Source organism: Antedon mediterranea, chromosome 6, assembly GCF_964355755.1.
Source record: "Antedon mediterranea chromosome 6, ecAntMedi1.1, whole genome shotgun sequence".
NCBI lineage: Eukaryota > Metazoa > Echinodermata > Crinoidea > Comatulida > Antedonidae > Antedon > Antedon mediterranea.
The window spans coordinates 11,250,346-11,268,437 of record NC_092675.1 but is presented as its reverse complement, the minus strand read 5'-3'; the positions used below and the strand labels follow the sequence as shown (position 1 = coordinate 11,268,437).

Sequence of the window (18,092 nt, the reverse complement as noted above, 5' to 3'; positions counted from 1 at the left end):
TGATGACATCATAAAAATTAAAATATTTTTAACTCATGCGAAAGATAGTTTATTGACAGAGACAATATCAAAATCTCGGAGGAAATTGAATGTGTATAAGCGAGATGCGCTCTGTTGAATGTGATGAGCAATAACGAAAAAGACAAAAATCCTATATTTTACATTCGTGTGGCCATACGATGACGTCATAACACCCGACAGGTAAAAATTCTGCATGAATTCATATCTACAATTTATCTTCTTACACAATAAGTAAAAAAAATTGGGGTCACCTTTGATCCTGAAGAGCTATAATAGATTCAAAATTGCCATTATTTTGACAATATTGTGTAACTTTTTCAACTAAAACGCGGGCAAATCGTATTAATCAACGTGTTCGTATGACGTCATTTTAATTTGAAATGATGTCAGTTAAAAATGAATAGGAAAGGCTGGAAAATTGCAATTCAAAAGGAAAAAACATGATTTTCGTACTCCGTGCGCACCATACACATAAATTTTTTCGCGCGCGCAGAAATTTTTGACATGCTCAAAATATCATGATCAGCGTAGAAAATTGATTAGAAATTAATTTTGCGCATTTTGAAACTTTAAATGCGCGTGCGCGCGTAACTTGTAAAACATGCCATTTTTAATCCATAGAAAGTTTGCCCTTGATATGACTTAAATGTTCACCAAGTGTCAATACAAAATGACTTTTGGTTTATAATCTATGATCAATCATTGAAATTCATAAAATTGCGCGTAACTTACGCTGCGCGACTCTAACGTCTATAATGAAGTTTCCTGCACATCTACAGCTACAGGTCAATCTTATGACAAAGATATAAAAAGTTATGTCTACAAAAAATGGTTTCCAGCATAAGTTAAAAAAATTAGGGGTCATCGTCCATTCTGAAGAAATATTTTCATTTTAAAATTGCCATATTTTTTACCATTTTCAGCACTTTTGTGCAATTAATTTGCGCATTTTGTCATTTTTAACATGCTCGTATAGCATTATTTTAAGTCGGAATTTACTCAAATTTGGTAAATGTACTAAGGATGGTGCGTAGAATGCGATTTGTAAAAAAAATCATTTTTTTTACGCTTTTTAAGTATCGCTCGCGCAAACATTTTTTTTTGCGCAGTCATTTTTTTAAACTCGCAAATGGCCTAATTCATGCTCTAAATTGATCAAAACTTAATTTTGAGCTTTTTAAATTTGTAACGCGCGATTTTACGCGCATGACCCTACGTGCGCGTGCATTTTATTGACTAATTTTACCCTTTACCTGAATTTTACGTATAGTGAATTTTATTGATATGTGATAAAGAGTTATGGAGATATGATTGATAATGTGATTTCACAAAATGGAGTATAAATGACGTCACGGACGAGTGATCACGCTGAAAAGCTAACTATGACTAAATTAAATTATTTTAAAGATATTCTGAAATTTTTGTGATTATTGACATTTAACTTTTTCAGATAATTTTATTCTAAATGATCACCTAAAAAGAATAAAGATTTCATACAATAACAATAGGTTATCATTTTATTCTAAATGATCACCTAATTAATGTAGTAATTCTAACATCATACCCATATCACTTTTTAGAATTTCGTAAATATTTCAAAACTGTCACAACACAACGCACGTTCATTGGGATACCTATTTATAATAAAGTTGATCGAACTTTAGTATAGTCTAAAGTATATTTACCATTCCAAGTCATCTGATGAATGCAAACAACGAAGAGCTGAATCGTAATTCTAAAAATAAAAACAATGTTTTAATGTGATGTGATTATAAGAACCACAGGAACCAGAAATCTTTCTTTTTACAATACATGGCACTATAAGGTATGGAATGACAGCAATAAAAAATATAACTTTATATTTGCCTTTGTTATCTTCCAACTACATGCTTAACTCCAGAGTCACGTCATGTCAGTGCTGCCAATTCTAGAGCTGCTTTGATTATAGATGACAGTGGCTGTGTGAGTTAGTACACCAGGGTAACCCCCTACTTGACTCCAAAGATGTTGTAGGTTCTTAAAAGTGCACACAGGCATTTTGTGTACACTGGGCCTATGGTTTATAATCCTAATACCAAAGAAGACTTGACCTACCACTAGAACCATGGATTGAGTAAGCCTCAAACCCTTGCCGATGTTATGGCTATGAATTAGTTAAACTGTGTACTACTAGTTTTGATTTTTAAATGTCGAAAGGAAGACTGGGAGAGTGTAATGCCTATGAAAAGGTAGACTTTATTTACTTTTTCATGATAATAAATGGATGCTGCCATTAGCAGAAAGGTGCTGTTACTGATATCAACATTGCTGCTCATTTGACCATCCAGATTACAAACTATTTTCTCTCTAAAAAAAAAGAAAACACCTCAACATGAAAAACTACATTCATTACATATTTTCTTAAAATGGACCTGAAATGGATTTTCGATTTTTTTCATTTTAGAATGATGTTTTGGGGGCTATTAGGTGTTGCTAGAATGTATATTGTTACAAAATATAAATTGGCCCTTTTGGGGAAAGCCCCATTTGAAAATCAAAAAAAATTCGCGGGTGACGTCACTTTGCGAATATATTCCTATCCCTCCAATGGACAATTTGCAGTTTTTTGGCTATAACTCTTGAAATCTATGGAGTATTTTCTAAAAAATGCTTGTGCATTTGCAGAAACGTATTTAGAATTTTTTTAGATAAAATTATTACCGTATAAACGGTTATTCATCGAGTAAAATAACGATTTAAAATCTTAAAATCAACGGTTTTTTTCTGGCAATATCGAAGTTGGCCTGGCAACGTTGTCCGGGATACAGCTCCGTGCGCACATTCATTTAGACTAGACAAAAAGTAGTGAGCCCTCTAGCGGTCATTTGTGATTTCTGAGATTCATCGAAGCGCGACAACATCACCCGGAAATGATGTGAATTTAAAATTTTAATAGGGTTAAACTCTTTTAACCAATTGAAAGCCTTAAATTATAGTTCCTTATGAATAATTCATGAGAATAATTAAAGCAAGGGTTGAAGAAGCACGTGACTTGGTTTTTGGAACAGGATAGCAGTTATGATCGTGTCAGGTAATCATTGAATTTGCCCTTCTTTTTGTTAGATTTTATACGGTTTTTATCAATAATAATATTGTACATTTTTTCGAGACCATAAAAAAATTCCTCAATTTTTGAGTAAACGAGTGACTAAATAAAAAGTTACTATGTAATGTAAATATTCGTTTGACAAAAAATGGGCATGTTGATATTTTCAGGTATTTTTTAAATGGCGATTGAAATAGGTAAACAAATCACATGTATAACGGTGGTTTGTGCGAAGCTGGGCCTAGCCTTGATGGTCCAACGCGTACTGCGTGTTAATCAATGCGTATAAGATACACACGTAGTCGTTTAGGCCAATTTTTTTACATGTTTATTTATTAATATTAGGCCCCATTCTCATTTATTTTAATTAATGTACTGAATGTACCACACTTTACAACTCTATATAAATTAGATTTTGTACTTGTATTAAATTCAAACGTTTTATGGGATTTAAAACATTAAGCTAGGCCTTGTAGTAGGCCTAGGACCACATGCTAGGTTTTTCAGCCTAATTTATCATGCAGTATACCTCTAGCCCATCTTTCAAATACATATTTAAATTAACATACTTTTTATATTTCTATATTTTTTATAGGATCTGACTCCAGAAAACATTTGCATCACTTGAAAGCGGCTATTTATGGACAGCATGTTGACATTCAAAAAAATTTGACCAGCTCTTATTAATTAAATGTCTTTTAAATTAAAGGTTTTCATTATAATGAAATGTACGGTGACAGAAATTTAAATGATTCTCATAATTGAGGTTTCTCATAGATTTAATATTGAAGGTAAATAAATAAAGCTGTTTGTTATTCTTGCCTTTAGAAATAAACTTGTTGTTAGTACTATATTATTAGGCCTAGGCCATTATACAAATTAAAACTAAAAAATACAGTAATCATATTTAAGGCCTACACAGCAGTACCTTGCTTGATTTGATTTTTTTCAAATATTTAATTGATGAAATAAATGAGTTTGACTTTTCAATTAGTTGCCATTTTATTAGTTTCTGTGTGTTTTTATTTATATTCTTAAAATAATTGTATTGTATACAACAACTTTAAAGTATTGCGCAGAAGTGATCAAATTATAGTAGGCCTATTTTTATGTTATTTTCGCTTAAAATTATGCAGTTAAAGTATTAATTTTAGGGTGACAGAAACGGTTAGGCAAGAAAAGAAATAAATTTGGGAATTTTGTTATGCGGTAAAAACAATTAAACATAATTTACCCCTAATGCATGTAAATGTAGAAAACATTGCTTATGTTAGCGCGACCGAAACTCGCTACTGGGAATAGAGCCTGCAAAAGCGACGCGTACACACCTACTCGGGCACCGGCAGAGCGCGATCGATAGTAAATATACCCGATTTCAAATGATCATAAATTTCTTTTAAAAAATAACAACATTTTGATTTTTTGAGGATTAAAAGTAAAGATATTGAAATTTAACATAATATTTACAAATATGTATTTAAAAATTCGGAAACAATTTTAGCGTGATATTAAAACAAACTTTTTAGAGTTCCGCGATTTTCTACGCAGGATTTGTTTGTTTTCATTGTTAATGGGCGAATGTTACCTAAACTAGAAACGTTATAAATCTTTTAAATTTGTATTATAAGTAATTTCTTTAGTATTCTTAGTAACATCGAATGTCTCTAATTAACTAGCAGTTATTTATACTAACTATTGTTCAATAATAAGCGTGTATGAAGTGAAAATCTATAGTAATAATGTTCTTAGTCAGTTCGTCTCGCTCGCGTGAAGTCTTCGGGTTTCTCAATACAATTCTCAGCGGTAAAGATAGGCTCGCGCTAATGTTTAAATCAAAAGCGCTCTCAAAACACTTTTTGTCCAAAATTCGCAATATGACGTGAGTGTGGCAATGATGCGTATCCATATTTTCCGTTCGTGTATTTTGTATATCGTTCGTAATTTATACTGCTAAAATGTGTTAGTTTCTTTAGTTTTTAGTTTAGCAGAATTAAATTAGTAATATGAGATGATAATTTATTTGTCACGAATCAGGCAGTTCGAAAACGAATTTTATTCATATTTTGCAAGTTGTTGATATCGCTTTGGTCCTTGGATGCACATGAAACGGAGCCACGCCGCATGATGTGGGGTGGTGGATCGACTTTGGGAGGTAGGTCTTCTAAATTCGGGTTTTAGAACTAACAAAGTACATTTAAGGGACCTATATTTCAACAACATTAGATATTGAATAAATTAGTATTAGTGTCAACGCTTCGCGTGTCTTTCCAGGCCGTCGATCCTTCATTGACTATCGGGCGGCATACACGCTCTCGATATCATCATCGTGTGTATAACAGTATATGTGACGTCGTGAATATAGAGGCTTCCGACGGCCGTTGAATTAGAATATTGCAATGGCGTGAGTAATTTTCGCTAATTTACCATGGTATCTTAAAATTTCGTTTTTACTCAAAATACTATACATTTTGTTTTTATTTGTATGGGTTTGTGTTAATTTGATACATTTAAATAACATGTGGGAATTTCTTGAAAATTGAAAGTCCATTTCAGGTCCATTTTAACAGGTTCTCAGTCAGGGAATTAAAAGCCCTGTAAAGTGAAATGCTACAATACAGGTTCTTTTGACAGATCAATTTCACAAGCGATTTTGTGCAGTTTCAATGCATTTTGTATGAATACCTTTTGCTTTTGCTTGCTAGATAGTCTGCAAGAGTTCGAACAGCAACAAGTTCTGGAGGTGATGAGGTGCTAACTTCATCAAGAACAACACCAAATTTGTACTGAAATTTAAAAAAAAAAGGAATAAAACATTTTAATAACCAACCAGTTCTAAATTCAGGTCAATATTTATAATGTAAATTTATCATAACCAACAAATCTAAATTGTGTAGTTTTACTTACACCAGCTGCATATGCTCTGTACATGAAGACATCTCTTGCTACACGGGTATCTGAATTTGATGGCTATACAAAATAAAATTTAAAAAGTGCAATTTAAACTTTTGTGTCAAAGTCAATGTGACAACAACTAAAAGGAAAATGTCTACACACCCTTCTGGACTTTTATCTAGTAAATTTCAGCCAATCCATCATTTTAAAGTCACAACTCCTTCAGAGCTTTGCTCTTTCATAAATGCGACCCAAATCTAAGTTATGACAATGAAATCATCAGAAATTTCAACTTGTGGTTGTTTAAAAGCAGGAATCCCTATTCCAATCTGGGAAAAAATTATAAACAAGTGTACCTCAACTGATTTGTGTTATAGGGTCTATATATCGACCAACAAAAGTTCCAGCTCATCTGGCCTGGGGAAAGTTGCCATTTTGGATTTTTAAAATGGCATCCATAAAATAAAACAGAATTTGTACTCATCTCAACTTCGAAATTGTGTATGGATGTGATTTTACTGGCAAAGTATAGGTTGTGAGGGTCAAGAAATCGAAAAACAGCATTTTCTAAATTCACTTAATGGTCGCAATTTCTTCCTTTTCAAAATGACCGCCATAAAAATACAGATTTTTGCTCACATCGTGTATGGAAGTGTTTTTGGCGGCAATGTACAGTATATGTTTTGAGGGTCAAGGATTTCAATTACAGCATTTTTTTGAAGTTCATTTAATGGTCACCATTTTGTTTTTCAAATTAATTGATTTTTAAAAGTATGACAGTTGACACCAATAAATCTTTTCAGAAAAACTTAAAACTGGATAATAATTAATTATAACATATATTATTTCCGACTAGAGAACAGTGACATGGATGCGTCTGGGCGACATGCATTGGGGTACAAACATCGGCGGATGAGCTGAGAATTTTATCGTCTATCCGGTTGGGATTTACGTTCGAAATAAATCAGTGTGTGCATGGTAGCTGGGTCGACAATGACCTGCTCTTTAATTGTTATATTATATTGCACGCTCGAGCTACGATGACCTGCTTTCCGTAACGCTCTTAATTTGTTATTGTGTTTTGCATGCTCGATCGATCTTTGAAACAGCCGAAAATTACCGATCTCAGGGTTCGGAAGTTGCAAAGAAATTGGTCTAAAAACACCTTTTCGTACAAATTTTCTATCCTAATATCACTACTGTAATGCAACGGCATTAATCTCGGATTTGTGGTTTAGGAGGAGATAGAGGAACAAATTTTGGCTTAGTGCTATTATATTATTACTACAGTAGCAGTTAACCCGCGCTCTACAGTCTTTTCTGCCTTCATATGTGTTTATACTACTCTGATAAACGTACTTATTGATTGATTGAAATATATATTTATACTGGGTAACCTTATCAAAGACTGGTCTCCCAGAGGGCCCAGTTAATGATCAGTGGCTGTGAAGTACTAATACACCGGGGTAACCCCCTACTCGTCTCGAAAGATGTACTAGGTTCTTTAAAGTGCACACGAGCTAGATGTGTACACTGGACCTACGGTTTATAGTCCTATCCGAGAAGACTCGTTCTACCACCAGAACCATGGAGTGAGTGAGCCTCGAACCCCTGCTGATGTTATGGCTACATAATTACGGTTCCACTGTCTTAACCGCTCGGCCACTCACTCGCTATTATTAAATTATTAAAATAAAAACTAAATTTATCACAAAATCCGGAACTACTGCCATTGATTTGTTATACACTATCCCTTTAATTAAAAATATATGTAGGCGAAAAAATTATAAGCAATAGTGGGTTATGGAACTTTAGACTTTACTTTTGACTGTTCAGACTTTTCGAAAATAAAAGACGCTAAAGAAAAATTGTGCTGTGTGAATTAAATGTGCGTGCAAATACATAACGAAGGTATAAAATGCCAAACTAACTGGGTGTTTTTCATGGTGTATAATTAGTTGATACATTAGACATAAAATAAAACAGTGGGCAAAAATCGAATGAAAAACTCATTGCTACGAAATCACAAATTGTTAAGTTTATTCATTCAATATTTTTACTGGCTTACAAAAAACGAATACGTGTGCGTGACGTATCCATTTTCGTTATCGTATTCGTCGGATTGCGAAAACTCCCTAATGTCAATGCAACAAAACATTAGGCTAAAATCAGCATCACTACCTAGCCAAGGCCTAAGTATAACGAGGAATATTATTTAGATCATTGAGGTATTAACCTACAGTACATGTGATATGATGATGAATTTGTTGATTTTCATTCTTAAAAGTTAACAAAAACTGCGAAAACCATGTACAGTATCAACAGTAACATTTTTGTTGCATTAACATTGACAAAATATATTAAAATTGAACGTAATTTTCACCAATAAATGCATTAAATATACGCATTATATTGAGTTTTTAACCCTCTATTATGATTGCTCTTTTGGCGCTCCATAGAAACAACAACATTGAACATGGCGTATGCGACGAACCGATGTGCAAGAAACACACCTGTAAATTCATCAATTTAAAGGATTTATTTGTTCGTAAAATTATTTTTGAGGCCTAATTCTAAGGTGTGGTACTCACGATAAAGTTACTTAAGATAAATGACAGGTGCGAAACGCCGAAACGGAACTAGCGCGACCAAAATAAAACACAACCAATATAAAACGTAAAAGTTCTAGGCCTAGGCCTAATATGATAAAAAGTGTATCTAGGCCTAGCGGCACTTCATACAAAACTCCAGATGTTGATTTTATCGGATGCTAGTCAAGTTGCCCCATCGCAAAGTCGCCCCATACAAAGTCACCCTTACACAGTCGCCCCATTGCAAAGTCGCCCCGACACGGTCGCCCCATCGCAAAGTCGCCTCAACACAAGGTCGCCCAATCGCAAAGTCGCCCCAAAATGTTTAAATAGTTTACAAGTGCGTAAAATGTCGCAATGATACACAAAATAACACGGAATGTGTAGGCATAAAAGGGGAAGCCCCGCCATGTAGTCTCAGGTCACACGATCGGCACGCTCCCCCATCATCAGAGAGGACGACAATCACTTCGCGGTCGCACTAACGTGCTAGCTCACCAGAGGGAAACCCCCCGTAATTACTCCACCGTTGTTGCACTACAACACACCATCTGAAGATGGGAAACCCTGCCGGAGTTCTACGATGATATCTGTCGCGTTCAAAATCGGTCGCGTTTAATTTTGGTCGCGATAAAATGATGTTACAATCTAGATTATTTTTACTTTGGTCGATGAATATTTATTATTATTAGGCCTATATTAATAATTGATTTTTTTTTATTTTACAGGTCAATGATGAGAAAGATGTGTGCCGGGGATGTCTTCGTTAAAAAATGACAATTTGTAAACATAGTTTAAGATTATGTATTATTCGGCATAATGTCATTTAACAGTACATAATTATTTAAATGTGAAATATTTTATAGGAAACGTAGGCTACGTCAGTGTGTCTTTTATTTTATATGCAACAAATTACGTAAAACAATTTATTTATAAACATTCAGTTTGCTATTAGTATTATAATGAACATTGATTATATAAGCCTGGAAAGGCAATCCCATCATTATATCCATTATAAAATTGCATCATACAGGTATCACCACTATATGTCGTAAATGATGACGTGCGTGTGTGTATTCGTCGTACGTCCGTGTTTGTATGTATTATTCCGTGCCTCTTCACTGTCTTGTTTAATTTAAAATTAAATAAACACCCGATATGAGGATATTTATTAGGCATGATAATTAGAATGTTCTATAACCAAAAGGGTTGAAAAGAAATTTCTTCAGTAAAATGATAATTGTGCTGTTGAATAAAAGGCGACTCCAATCTGAAACCAACCGGCGCCTTCTGGCAGCTGTTAGTGTTACGTCTTTCTGCTGACCGTCGGGGATTCCCTTTTTAAAAAACCGGCACACGATACTGTAAGATGGTTTTTCCATGGTCAAAATGTAGCGTTTTAATTTTACTAAAATACCTACATGTGTAAAACGATCATATCGGCGATGAAATCCTTTTATTGAGTATTTTTTATTTCTTCATTTTGAAAAGTGATACTAAAATTAAATAACAATAGACACATAACTTGTCAATAAATGCAAAATGATCAATAAGTAGCCTATAACACTCATTGTCTTACAACGCTGTTATTGTTTTAACTGCTGTAAATCTCAGTACGAAGGCCTACTACACATTTATACATTATTATATTATCCTAAAAAATGAGCTGGTATCCACGCGTAGGTTGAAGAAAGATTTGTAATTGTGGCTCTGGTAACTAATTTTAAAATCATATTAAATTAATATTTTCGAAACTATAAATCAGGGATAATCTTTTTAGAACTTTCAAACAAGGAACTATTTTTTTAATGATTTTTAAAAAGCACATCACTCCATTAAAACCTGTAAAATAAAAATTAAAACACAAATTATGGTGCGTGCCACCTGAGACTACATAGCGGGGCTTCCCCTTTTATGATGCCTACACGTTCCGTGTTTTGTGTATCATTGCGACATTTTACGCACTTGTAAACTATTTTTTTAACGTTTTGGGGCGACTTTGCGATAGGGCAACTTTGTGATGGGGCGACTTTGCGATGGGGCGACTTTGCGTTGGGGCGACTTTGCGATGGGGCGACTTTGCGATGGGGCGACTTTGCGATGGGGCGACTGTGTCGGGGCGACTTTGTTTTGGGGTGACTTTGCGATGGGGCGACTGTGTAAGGGGCGACTGTGTAAGGGGCGACTTTGTATGGGGCGACTTTGCGATGGGGCGACTTGACTAGCATCCCTACCCTAGCTACTGCTAGCTAGGCCCTAGTAGATAGGTAAGTTCCCGGCCTAGCCTAGTGGGCCTACAGTAGGCCTAGGCTAGCCTGGCCCTAGGCTAGTAGATAGAAATAGAGAGTAGCCTAGCTAGGAAAAGTTGTGTGTAATTTAGTAAAGACAATAGATAGGCCTAGGCCTAGGCCTAGCTAGGCCTAGGCCCTAGGCCCTACTAGCTAGGCCTAGCCTAGTAGGCTAGCTAACCTTTAAATTCTGTGCTTCATTTATACAATGCTGATAATTTCCAAGATAAAATGCATTCTTAATTTCATACAACTCATCAATATCCTCTTGGTTTGCCATTTTAATAGAAAAACGATAATATAATCAAGATGCCCAGCTTTCCCTTCCAGCAGCAGCAGCAGACACGGCGAAGATATGATGACGTGGAGACGTGACGTGACGTGAAAAAGTAGCAGTCGTCTTATGTGCCCACACTAAATACTTTTAAAATAAATTATAAATTATGTAAACAGATATCATAACATATTTTTGCACAACAAATAATAATTTGCCTTTAGAATATTATTTATTGAATTAAAATACATACAAATACTTTATTTCTATAATTTTAAACAAATACTATAACATTATTTTTGACGCAACATAAGTAGGAGCAGACGACGACATCCCAGCAACCGTCGGCCAATTAGAGTAAAGTATGGATTCCCGTTGTCAAAGCCATATAAAAGAGTTACGACATTAGAAGCCATTTTGTGTCAAAGAATTCGCACGCTGAGGGCGCGCGCGTCTATTTTGTATAGCGTTTTCCTGTAGTTCATGCATTATTTTTAGATTTTTTTGTCTATGAAATAACGCTTATAATTATATTCCGTTTTTATTTTAGTAATTAATTTTATTAATGGTATTAATTTGGTAACATATATATATTGTGTCTATAATAACAAAAGAATAAATGCTAGGGCCTACATGCAAGCATGGAGTAAAGAATAATACTAATACTCCATGATGCAAGTCAGGATACATCAAAGCATGAACCAATACAAAAAACACACAAATTCACCCCTCTGTGTTTTTGACACAAACTTTCAGAGACTCGTTCATCATTTCATTTGTAATAATTTGCCTTTATTATTTTAATATTGTTTATACGCTATTCAATATATTAACAAATATATCCACGACACTTTATTATTTTATTTAGTCATCAAAGCATGCATTATAAATTTAAAATGTTACATAATTGTTATTAATAGGACGTAGTTAATTTATGGGTTGTTTCGTTCCAGAATCAATCAATCGAACTTTATAATGTACTAGCGCACGCGCGTGCAATATTCTTTGCCGCAAGTACTTTTTTACGCTGTGCACATCGATATTTCACCGTAAAATGTGCAATTACATTTTTTTAAATAAAAGAAAAAGTTTAAAGTATTTTCTTGCTCCTATTCTTTACATGCATTAGTGGAGACAAGTTCGACACAAATTTATCTGCATATCACGTGACTATAATCCAATGTCGTAACTCTTTATATAGCTCTGCTTAACAACGGGAGGAGAGAGAGCCACCCGCGTTACTCAATACAAAGTTGTCCCTCCACCACGTGTTTTTTTAATTCTTACAAATACAATGCCATAAATTACAAATAGGAAATAAATTGCATCAAGGCCAATGTTGTTGACAATTGTTTTTTTATTGATGAAAAACACAGCATACTGTAGTGCCGCTACACAGATGCTTAAGCGGAGCGCGTCGCTCTAAACACCTGGACGCGCTCCGCCGTGTGTATCTTGGAACGTCAAGTACGTTAGGGACACTTGAGAAGTCGACGACGGAAACTAAACCTATATTATTACTACTCACTCATTATTATCATACAAAGACTATTATAATGGTGAGTATTTTACGTTGTAGTCTTTTATCGTAGTTAAGGAACTAAACCAAGAGACTAGCAATCTCTTTATTGGCGACGAGGATTAATTAAAATGAAACGCGATATTTTTCTGGCGAAATATGACGCCGAAAATACGCGAATCTGGACGTGCGTTGTTTATTTATTTACATTCAATGTATCGGCCCTCGCCAATTCATCACCGTCTCGAGGATAAGAACGTGAATGTTTCTTATAAGTTCATGTTCTCTCCGAGAGTTGGGGATGAATAGTAGATTAGGATTTATTATTTTTATTTTTTATATTTAATATTCGACGAATGAACGATTGGCCTATACTAGATGAAACTGTAGTATAAGAATATTATTATTCATGCTCGTGACATGAATTTCATGCTCGTGACATGAATGTTCACGCTCGTGACGTGAATGGGTTTTGTATGTTAACCCGCTGGACTCGTGATTCCAGAACGAAACGACATGGCCCGTGTTTCATGTCCGATTTCGGAAAATATACGATTAGGTTAGGCTAGGAAGTATTAGTTATCATATTAGTGGGCCAGTTGTTTACGTCGTTCCTTCACTGGAAGTCGGCAGTGTTGGAAGAATTTATTTATTTATTTTATTAGTTTATCATGAACCGCAAAAATAAATTAAACCTTTGCCTTTTTTGAAAAAAAAAAAAATTTCATTAGAGGGAAGATGGTTGAAAATGTATTTAAGGTATACTGGTCAATTGTATTAGGCCTAGATCCTCCGAGTCTTGGGCGATAGTTTTTCGATATTGTTTCAGATCTCATCCAGGTCTTATTCCATTCGAACAAACTGCCGCGCAGTTCTTGGACATCATACGATTGGCTAGGCTACAGCAACCAATCATATCATTGCATTCGCATAGTCGCTACCTGAGAGGGTCGTGCAGCGCGAGCTGTGCACTATCCAGGGAATGAAAATGCAAGCGATGATGACGCGGTTACGTGCGTACTCTGATTGGTTGAGCAATGAAAGAATTCTATGTACTAATAGTTCTGATTGGCTATTTACTTTACGGAAACATCCTATTTTTAGAATACTATTTTTAGGATGTGGATGTGAGTTTTAGTTATACGCACGCCGGTACGCTCTGGCGAATGCTCAGAATTCTATTATTACGCAGTTATTTACTGTTGGGTTGTAGTTGTTTTAGGAATCAATGAAGTGGACATTTATTTGAGATTATAAAGAATTTATTATTAGCTTACATTGTGATATTGTTCTGTGTGTTCTTTCTAAATGTGTCTACTGTATTCATTGGTGACTAATTCAATCGAAAGATTCCAACGGTAAATTTAGTTCAGTCACAGTATAACTCGGTAATTCTGAACGAGTATACTAGAAGAAGGGCGAGTTTTATGGTAAACTAGTTCGCTCAATGTAAGAAGACTGAGGGCAATGATTCGAGGTCGGAACGAGTTCTTGCACGCGATCGGGAGACGTAACATGAGTTGCGGATCTAGATAGCTATGGCATCAACTACGTGCTTTATTCGGTGTTTGCTTATAACGAAGAAAGCACCGGCTCTGTTAAAAAAAAAAATAATAATGCGCCGACATCGGCGAAAATCATAAAAGGATAGTACTGACGAGGTCTTTGAAGGGTCTGATCTTGAAGTTAATCCTAATAATCAGGTGACTTCAAAGAATGCGTCGATTAGTTTTAACGGGAAGGAGGAGCAGTTATTCCTGACGTTAACTCTGTGTCGAATGTAACCACGGATAGGTGGTTTAATTCCTGTTCCAACTACGGTACTCCTAATGGGGATATCTGAAATCGCGACTCTCATTATCCGGGCGATGACAACATGCGTTTCGATGAACGAGCTGGCGGCGAGTCCAATAGGTTTGTGCCTATGGAACGCGGTCGAGTTCCTTGGCGATCAATAAATCGTCAAGGGGGACGCAACAGATCGAGAGTCCGAACGACGGTATCCTAATCGAGGTCGTAGAATGGGAATGTCGCCACAGGGGTACATCGACGGTAATCGCTATAAACGCTACTCGGACGATGTCGGTCAAGTTCGGACTGATTGTCGAGGTTTCGATTACAATGATCGAGATCGCGGTAATGAGGACAATACGAACGAGTACGTCCGAAGAGAGAGTAATGGCGGAAGTTTCGGACGTGATCCGCGCTGAGTTCATTATGTGGATAGGGACCACTTGCGTGGTTGATACGGTCATAATGAAGAATGGCGAGGTGAGCGTCGGAAAAGACTACTTTTCCGCCCTCAGAGAAACCTGGAATTTTTCGGTCAAAATGACTGGTACATTTTCTGGGATAGATTTGAGGGGTATGCCCGAATTAGTGGATGGAACCTGGCGGAGAAGAAGGAGGCTTTTCACTTAGGTAAGAAGGGGAAAGCAGCCATGTACTACTTACGTTGTACATTCTTCACGGCAGTGACATCACAAATAACTCGGTAACTAGCTCTGAAGAGATGTTGGAACTCCTCTGGCGGAAACGATGATCACTATTTGTTACAGGCGCCAGAGTTTTCGTCCCAACAATTTGTAATCGAGGGGTAGAAATACTATCTTGTACTAAACTTGTGTTTTGCCTCTTAATGTTTTACAGATGGATAACTGCACTACTTCCGATCGAGTAACGGTGGAGGAGGAATTGTTCCTGCTGCAGGTGGAAGACTTCCCGCCGTTGGGCAAACCAGCTGCGAAACGAAAGTCTCCACCTTCACCTACTGGATTGGAAGAAGATGATGTGGCGATGGAGGTCGGGGACCTAGATCCGCCAGTTGTTGAGGGCAGAGAGACGCCAGAGGTCTTGGCAGGATCGCCTGAGAGGCCAAAGTCCCCCTCCATTTTTCGTAAAGAGTTGCTTTCCGCCGCGCCAGCCGTGAAGGTATGGCGAACTCCGGGAAGTAAGGAGTCGGACTTTGCGTGCCGAGACGTCCGTCTCGTTGGTACGGCGACCAGTGCTGTTCCACCTAGTGCTGGGGCGGTACCAAAAGTTAAATCTCAGGGAAAGGCCGACAAACGGTCGAAAGACAACAAACGACCTCATCCTGAAGGCGGTCAGAGGGAATCGGGTAAGCGGTCACGTCGGGCATTCCTGTGTCCAGTGGCAGGATGTGGCCGGGTGCCCGAAAACCCAAAACAACACCTGACGCACCACATACCGCCATTCATGACGGAAACATCGCCGGAGGTATCGTCGACCACCTCATCTCGGCGCTGGAGTTTCATCCAGGAGTTAGTGAAACTCGTTCCGGAGTGCGGCGGGAGTGTCACCAAGGCGGTAGCACTTTTCAACGCCGAGGGGAGAATCCAGCCTGGATTCTTCTTCACCAAATCTCTAAGGAAGATGATGGAGTCGATGGGCGAGGCGGCGGGGCTCGAGATGCCCGAGTCGAACACTCTATCGCCGTTAGTGTCACCGCTGGGTCTGCTCCACACTCGGTGTCTCCTTTTCCTGGTGGCGAGAGCCACTAGGGATAATAAGGGGGCATTTGTGGAGCTGTGCCAGAGGTATGGTAGGCCTACCTCGGCGGAGCCCAGACGCCGTCGATTTCCCAAGCCAGCTGGACCACTACGTCAACGGACCAGACCATCATCACGCCAAGCACGGTGGCAACCGAACGTGGAAAACAACATCCATTCACCCACGCCACTGTTATGCCAGTTAAGGCGGGCCGACAGAGTTGCTCTGCGGTCGGCATTCAATGCCAATCGGGAGGTGGTGGAGCGTTTGGCTCAGCCGGGAAGTGGCCAGCTGAGGGCAGCGGCGGTTAGGATGTTGGAGGGATTCTTGGAAAACCTCCACTTCCACGCCCAGTTTGCCTATGAATAGGTTAAAAAAAAAAAAACAAAAAAAAAAATCCAAGACCAAATTAATGAAAATTTATTTAAAGTAATTTTAAAATTAATTCCAATTAGTTCATTTTTTTTAAACAAAATTCTTATCGGGTTCTTGGTAGTTTCTTTTTCTGGAATTCTATGTATGTATGTTGTGTTATTGTTGTGTTTAAAAAAAAGAAAAAAAAAAAGAAGAAAAATGAAGTGGAAGAAAAGAAAGAAAGAGCAAGTACGTGTGTAGAAGAACAAGAGGGAAGACAAAAGAAATAAAACAAGGAGGAATGTAGTGCCGCTACACAGATGCTTAAGCGGAGCGCGTCGCTCTAAACACCTGGACGCGCTCCGCCGTGTGTATCTTGGAACGTCAAGTACGTTAGGGACACTTGAGAAGTCGACGACGGAAACTAAACCTATATTATTACTACTCACTCATTATTATCATACAAAGACTATTATAATGGTGAGTATTTTACGTTGTAGTCTTTTATCGTAGTTAAGGAACTAAACCAAGAGACTAGCAATCTCTTTAATACTGTGTGTATGAAATGGGTACGGTAGGTGGTGGTTGTACTACACTACACACTATCTTTGCCCATATACACAGCATGCAGCAGGCCTATCGCATATCAATACGCCAACTTGTTGACAAATGACATTATAGAGGAGGCGAGGCCTATTAGTATTAGGCCTATGCTAAAATGAAACAGCTTATTTTGACATTTACAAGCAATAATACTATTATAAAAAATAACATGGTGTTTACGTTTAACATGTAACATTTGGTGAGTTAAAGGCCTAGCTAGGCTAGTCTAGATAGGCCAGCCTAGCCACGCCAGCCTACCTAGCTACTAGGCCTAGGCCTACCTAGTCTCTAGAGCTAGGCCTAGCCTACCTACCTAGGCCTAGGCTAGGCCTATAGGGCCTAGCCTATATATGTTATGTAGGCTAGGCTAGCCTAGCCCTATCTAGCCTAGGCGGCTAGTATTTGTAGAAAACAGAAAGGGCCCTGTCATGATAAATATGGATTATGGTCCGGGGCAAAAATCGGTCCGGCCGGACCAGTTTTGATTCTAAAGTTGTGGCCAAAAAGCAGTCCACCACTGCCAAAATCGGTCCGGGCTTTTCTTCTGTCGATTTTAATTGAATTACTAGGCCTATGATTAAATTGTTTATGGCTAGAAAAATATCCTATGATATATATTACTTTATTAGTAAGTTATCTTGTCGGATAAATACTATAAATAAATGTATTTTATCTAAAAACATGACTTAGGTGTTCACTCATTTCAGCCTGCCAGACACATGAACGGGTATGAGACGCTGATATTGCCAGCTAGATTTTATTTATGATTGAGCCCTTTTTCCTTCCGCAGCCTAATAAATATTGGATAATTGTTTTATAATAATTGTATTGAATTGATATATATTGATTGATTAACCATAAATAATTCATAAATTAAATTGTTTTTAACAAACGAAGATGTTAAAAAAGAACAAAATGGATTAAAAACAGGCAGAGATACATATTGTATACAAAA

General features: G+C 37.1%; 2 protein-coding genes across 6 annotated transcripts in view; one reads left to right on the top strand and one right to left on the bottom strand.

The window, feature by feature from the left end:
* The window catches only part of LOC140052637 (coatomer subunit epsilon-like), a 43,320-nt gene extending 31,770 nt beyond the window's left edge, over positions 1-11,550 (bottom strand). The window contains exons 1-6 of the mRNA XM_072098305.1: positions 11,438-11,550; positions 11,059-11,298; positions 6,011-6,073; positions 5,789-5,889; positions 2,265-2,367; positions 1,707-1,756 (exon numbers count right to left, since the gene is read on the bottom strand). Coding sequence (XP_071954406.1) covers positions 1,707-1,756; positions 2,265-2,367; positions 5,789-5,889; positions 6,011-6,073; positions 11,059-11,157 — 416 coding nt within the window. The 5' untranslated portion in view covers positions 11,158-11,298; positions 11,438-11,550. The remainder of the gene's footprint in view (positions 1-1,706; positions 1,757-2,264; positions 2,368-5,788; positions 5,890-6,010; positions 6,074-11,058; positions 11,299-11,437) is intronic.
* Positions 11,551-16,904: 5,354 nt separating this feature from the next.
* The window catches only part of LOC140051895 (tubulin polyglutamylase ttll6-like), a 37,563-nt gene continuing 36,375 nt past the window's right edge, over positions 16,905-18,092 (top strand). For 4 of the 5 annotated variants that reach the window (XM_072097240.1, XM_072097239.1, XM_072097238.1 and 1 more), the window contains exon 1: positions 16,905-17,014. The gene's annotated coding sequence lies outside the window, so the exon portion shown is untranslated. Of the gene's footprint in view, positions 17,015-17,137; positions 17,337-18,092 lie in introns of those variants that run through there. The other variant, XM_072097237.1, reaches the window with a different exon arrangement.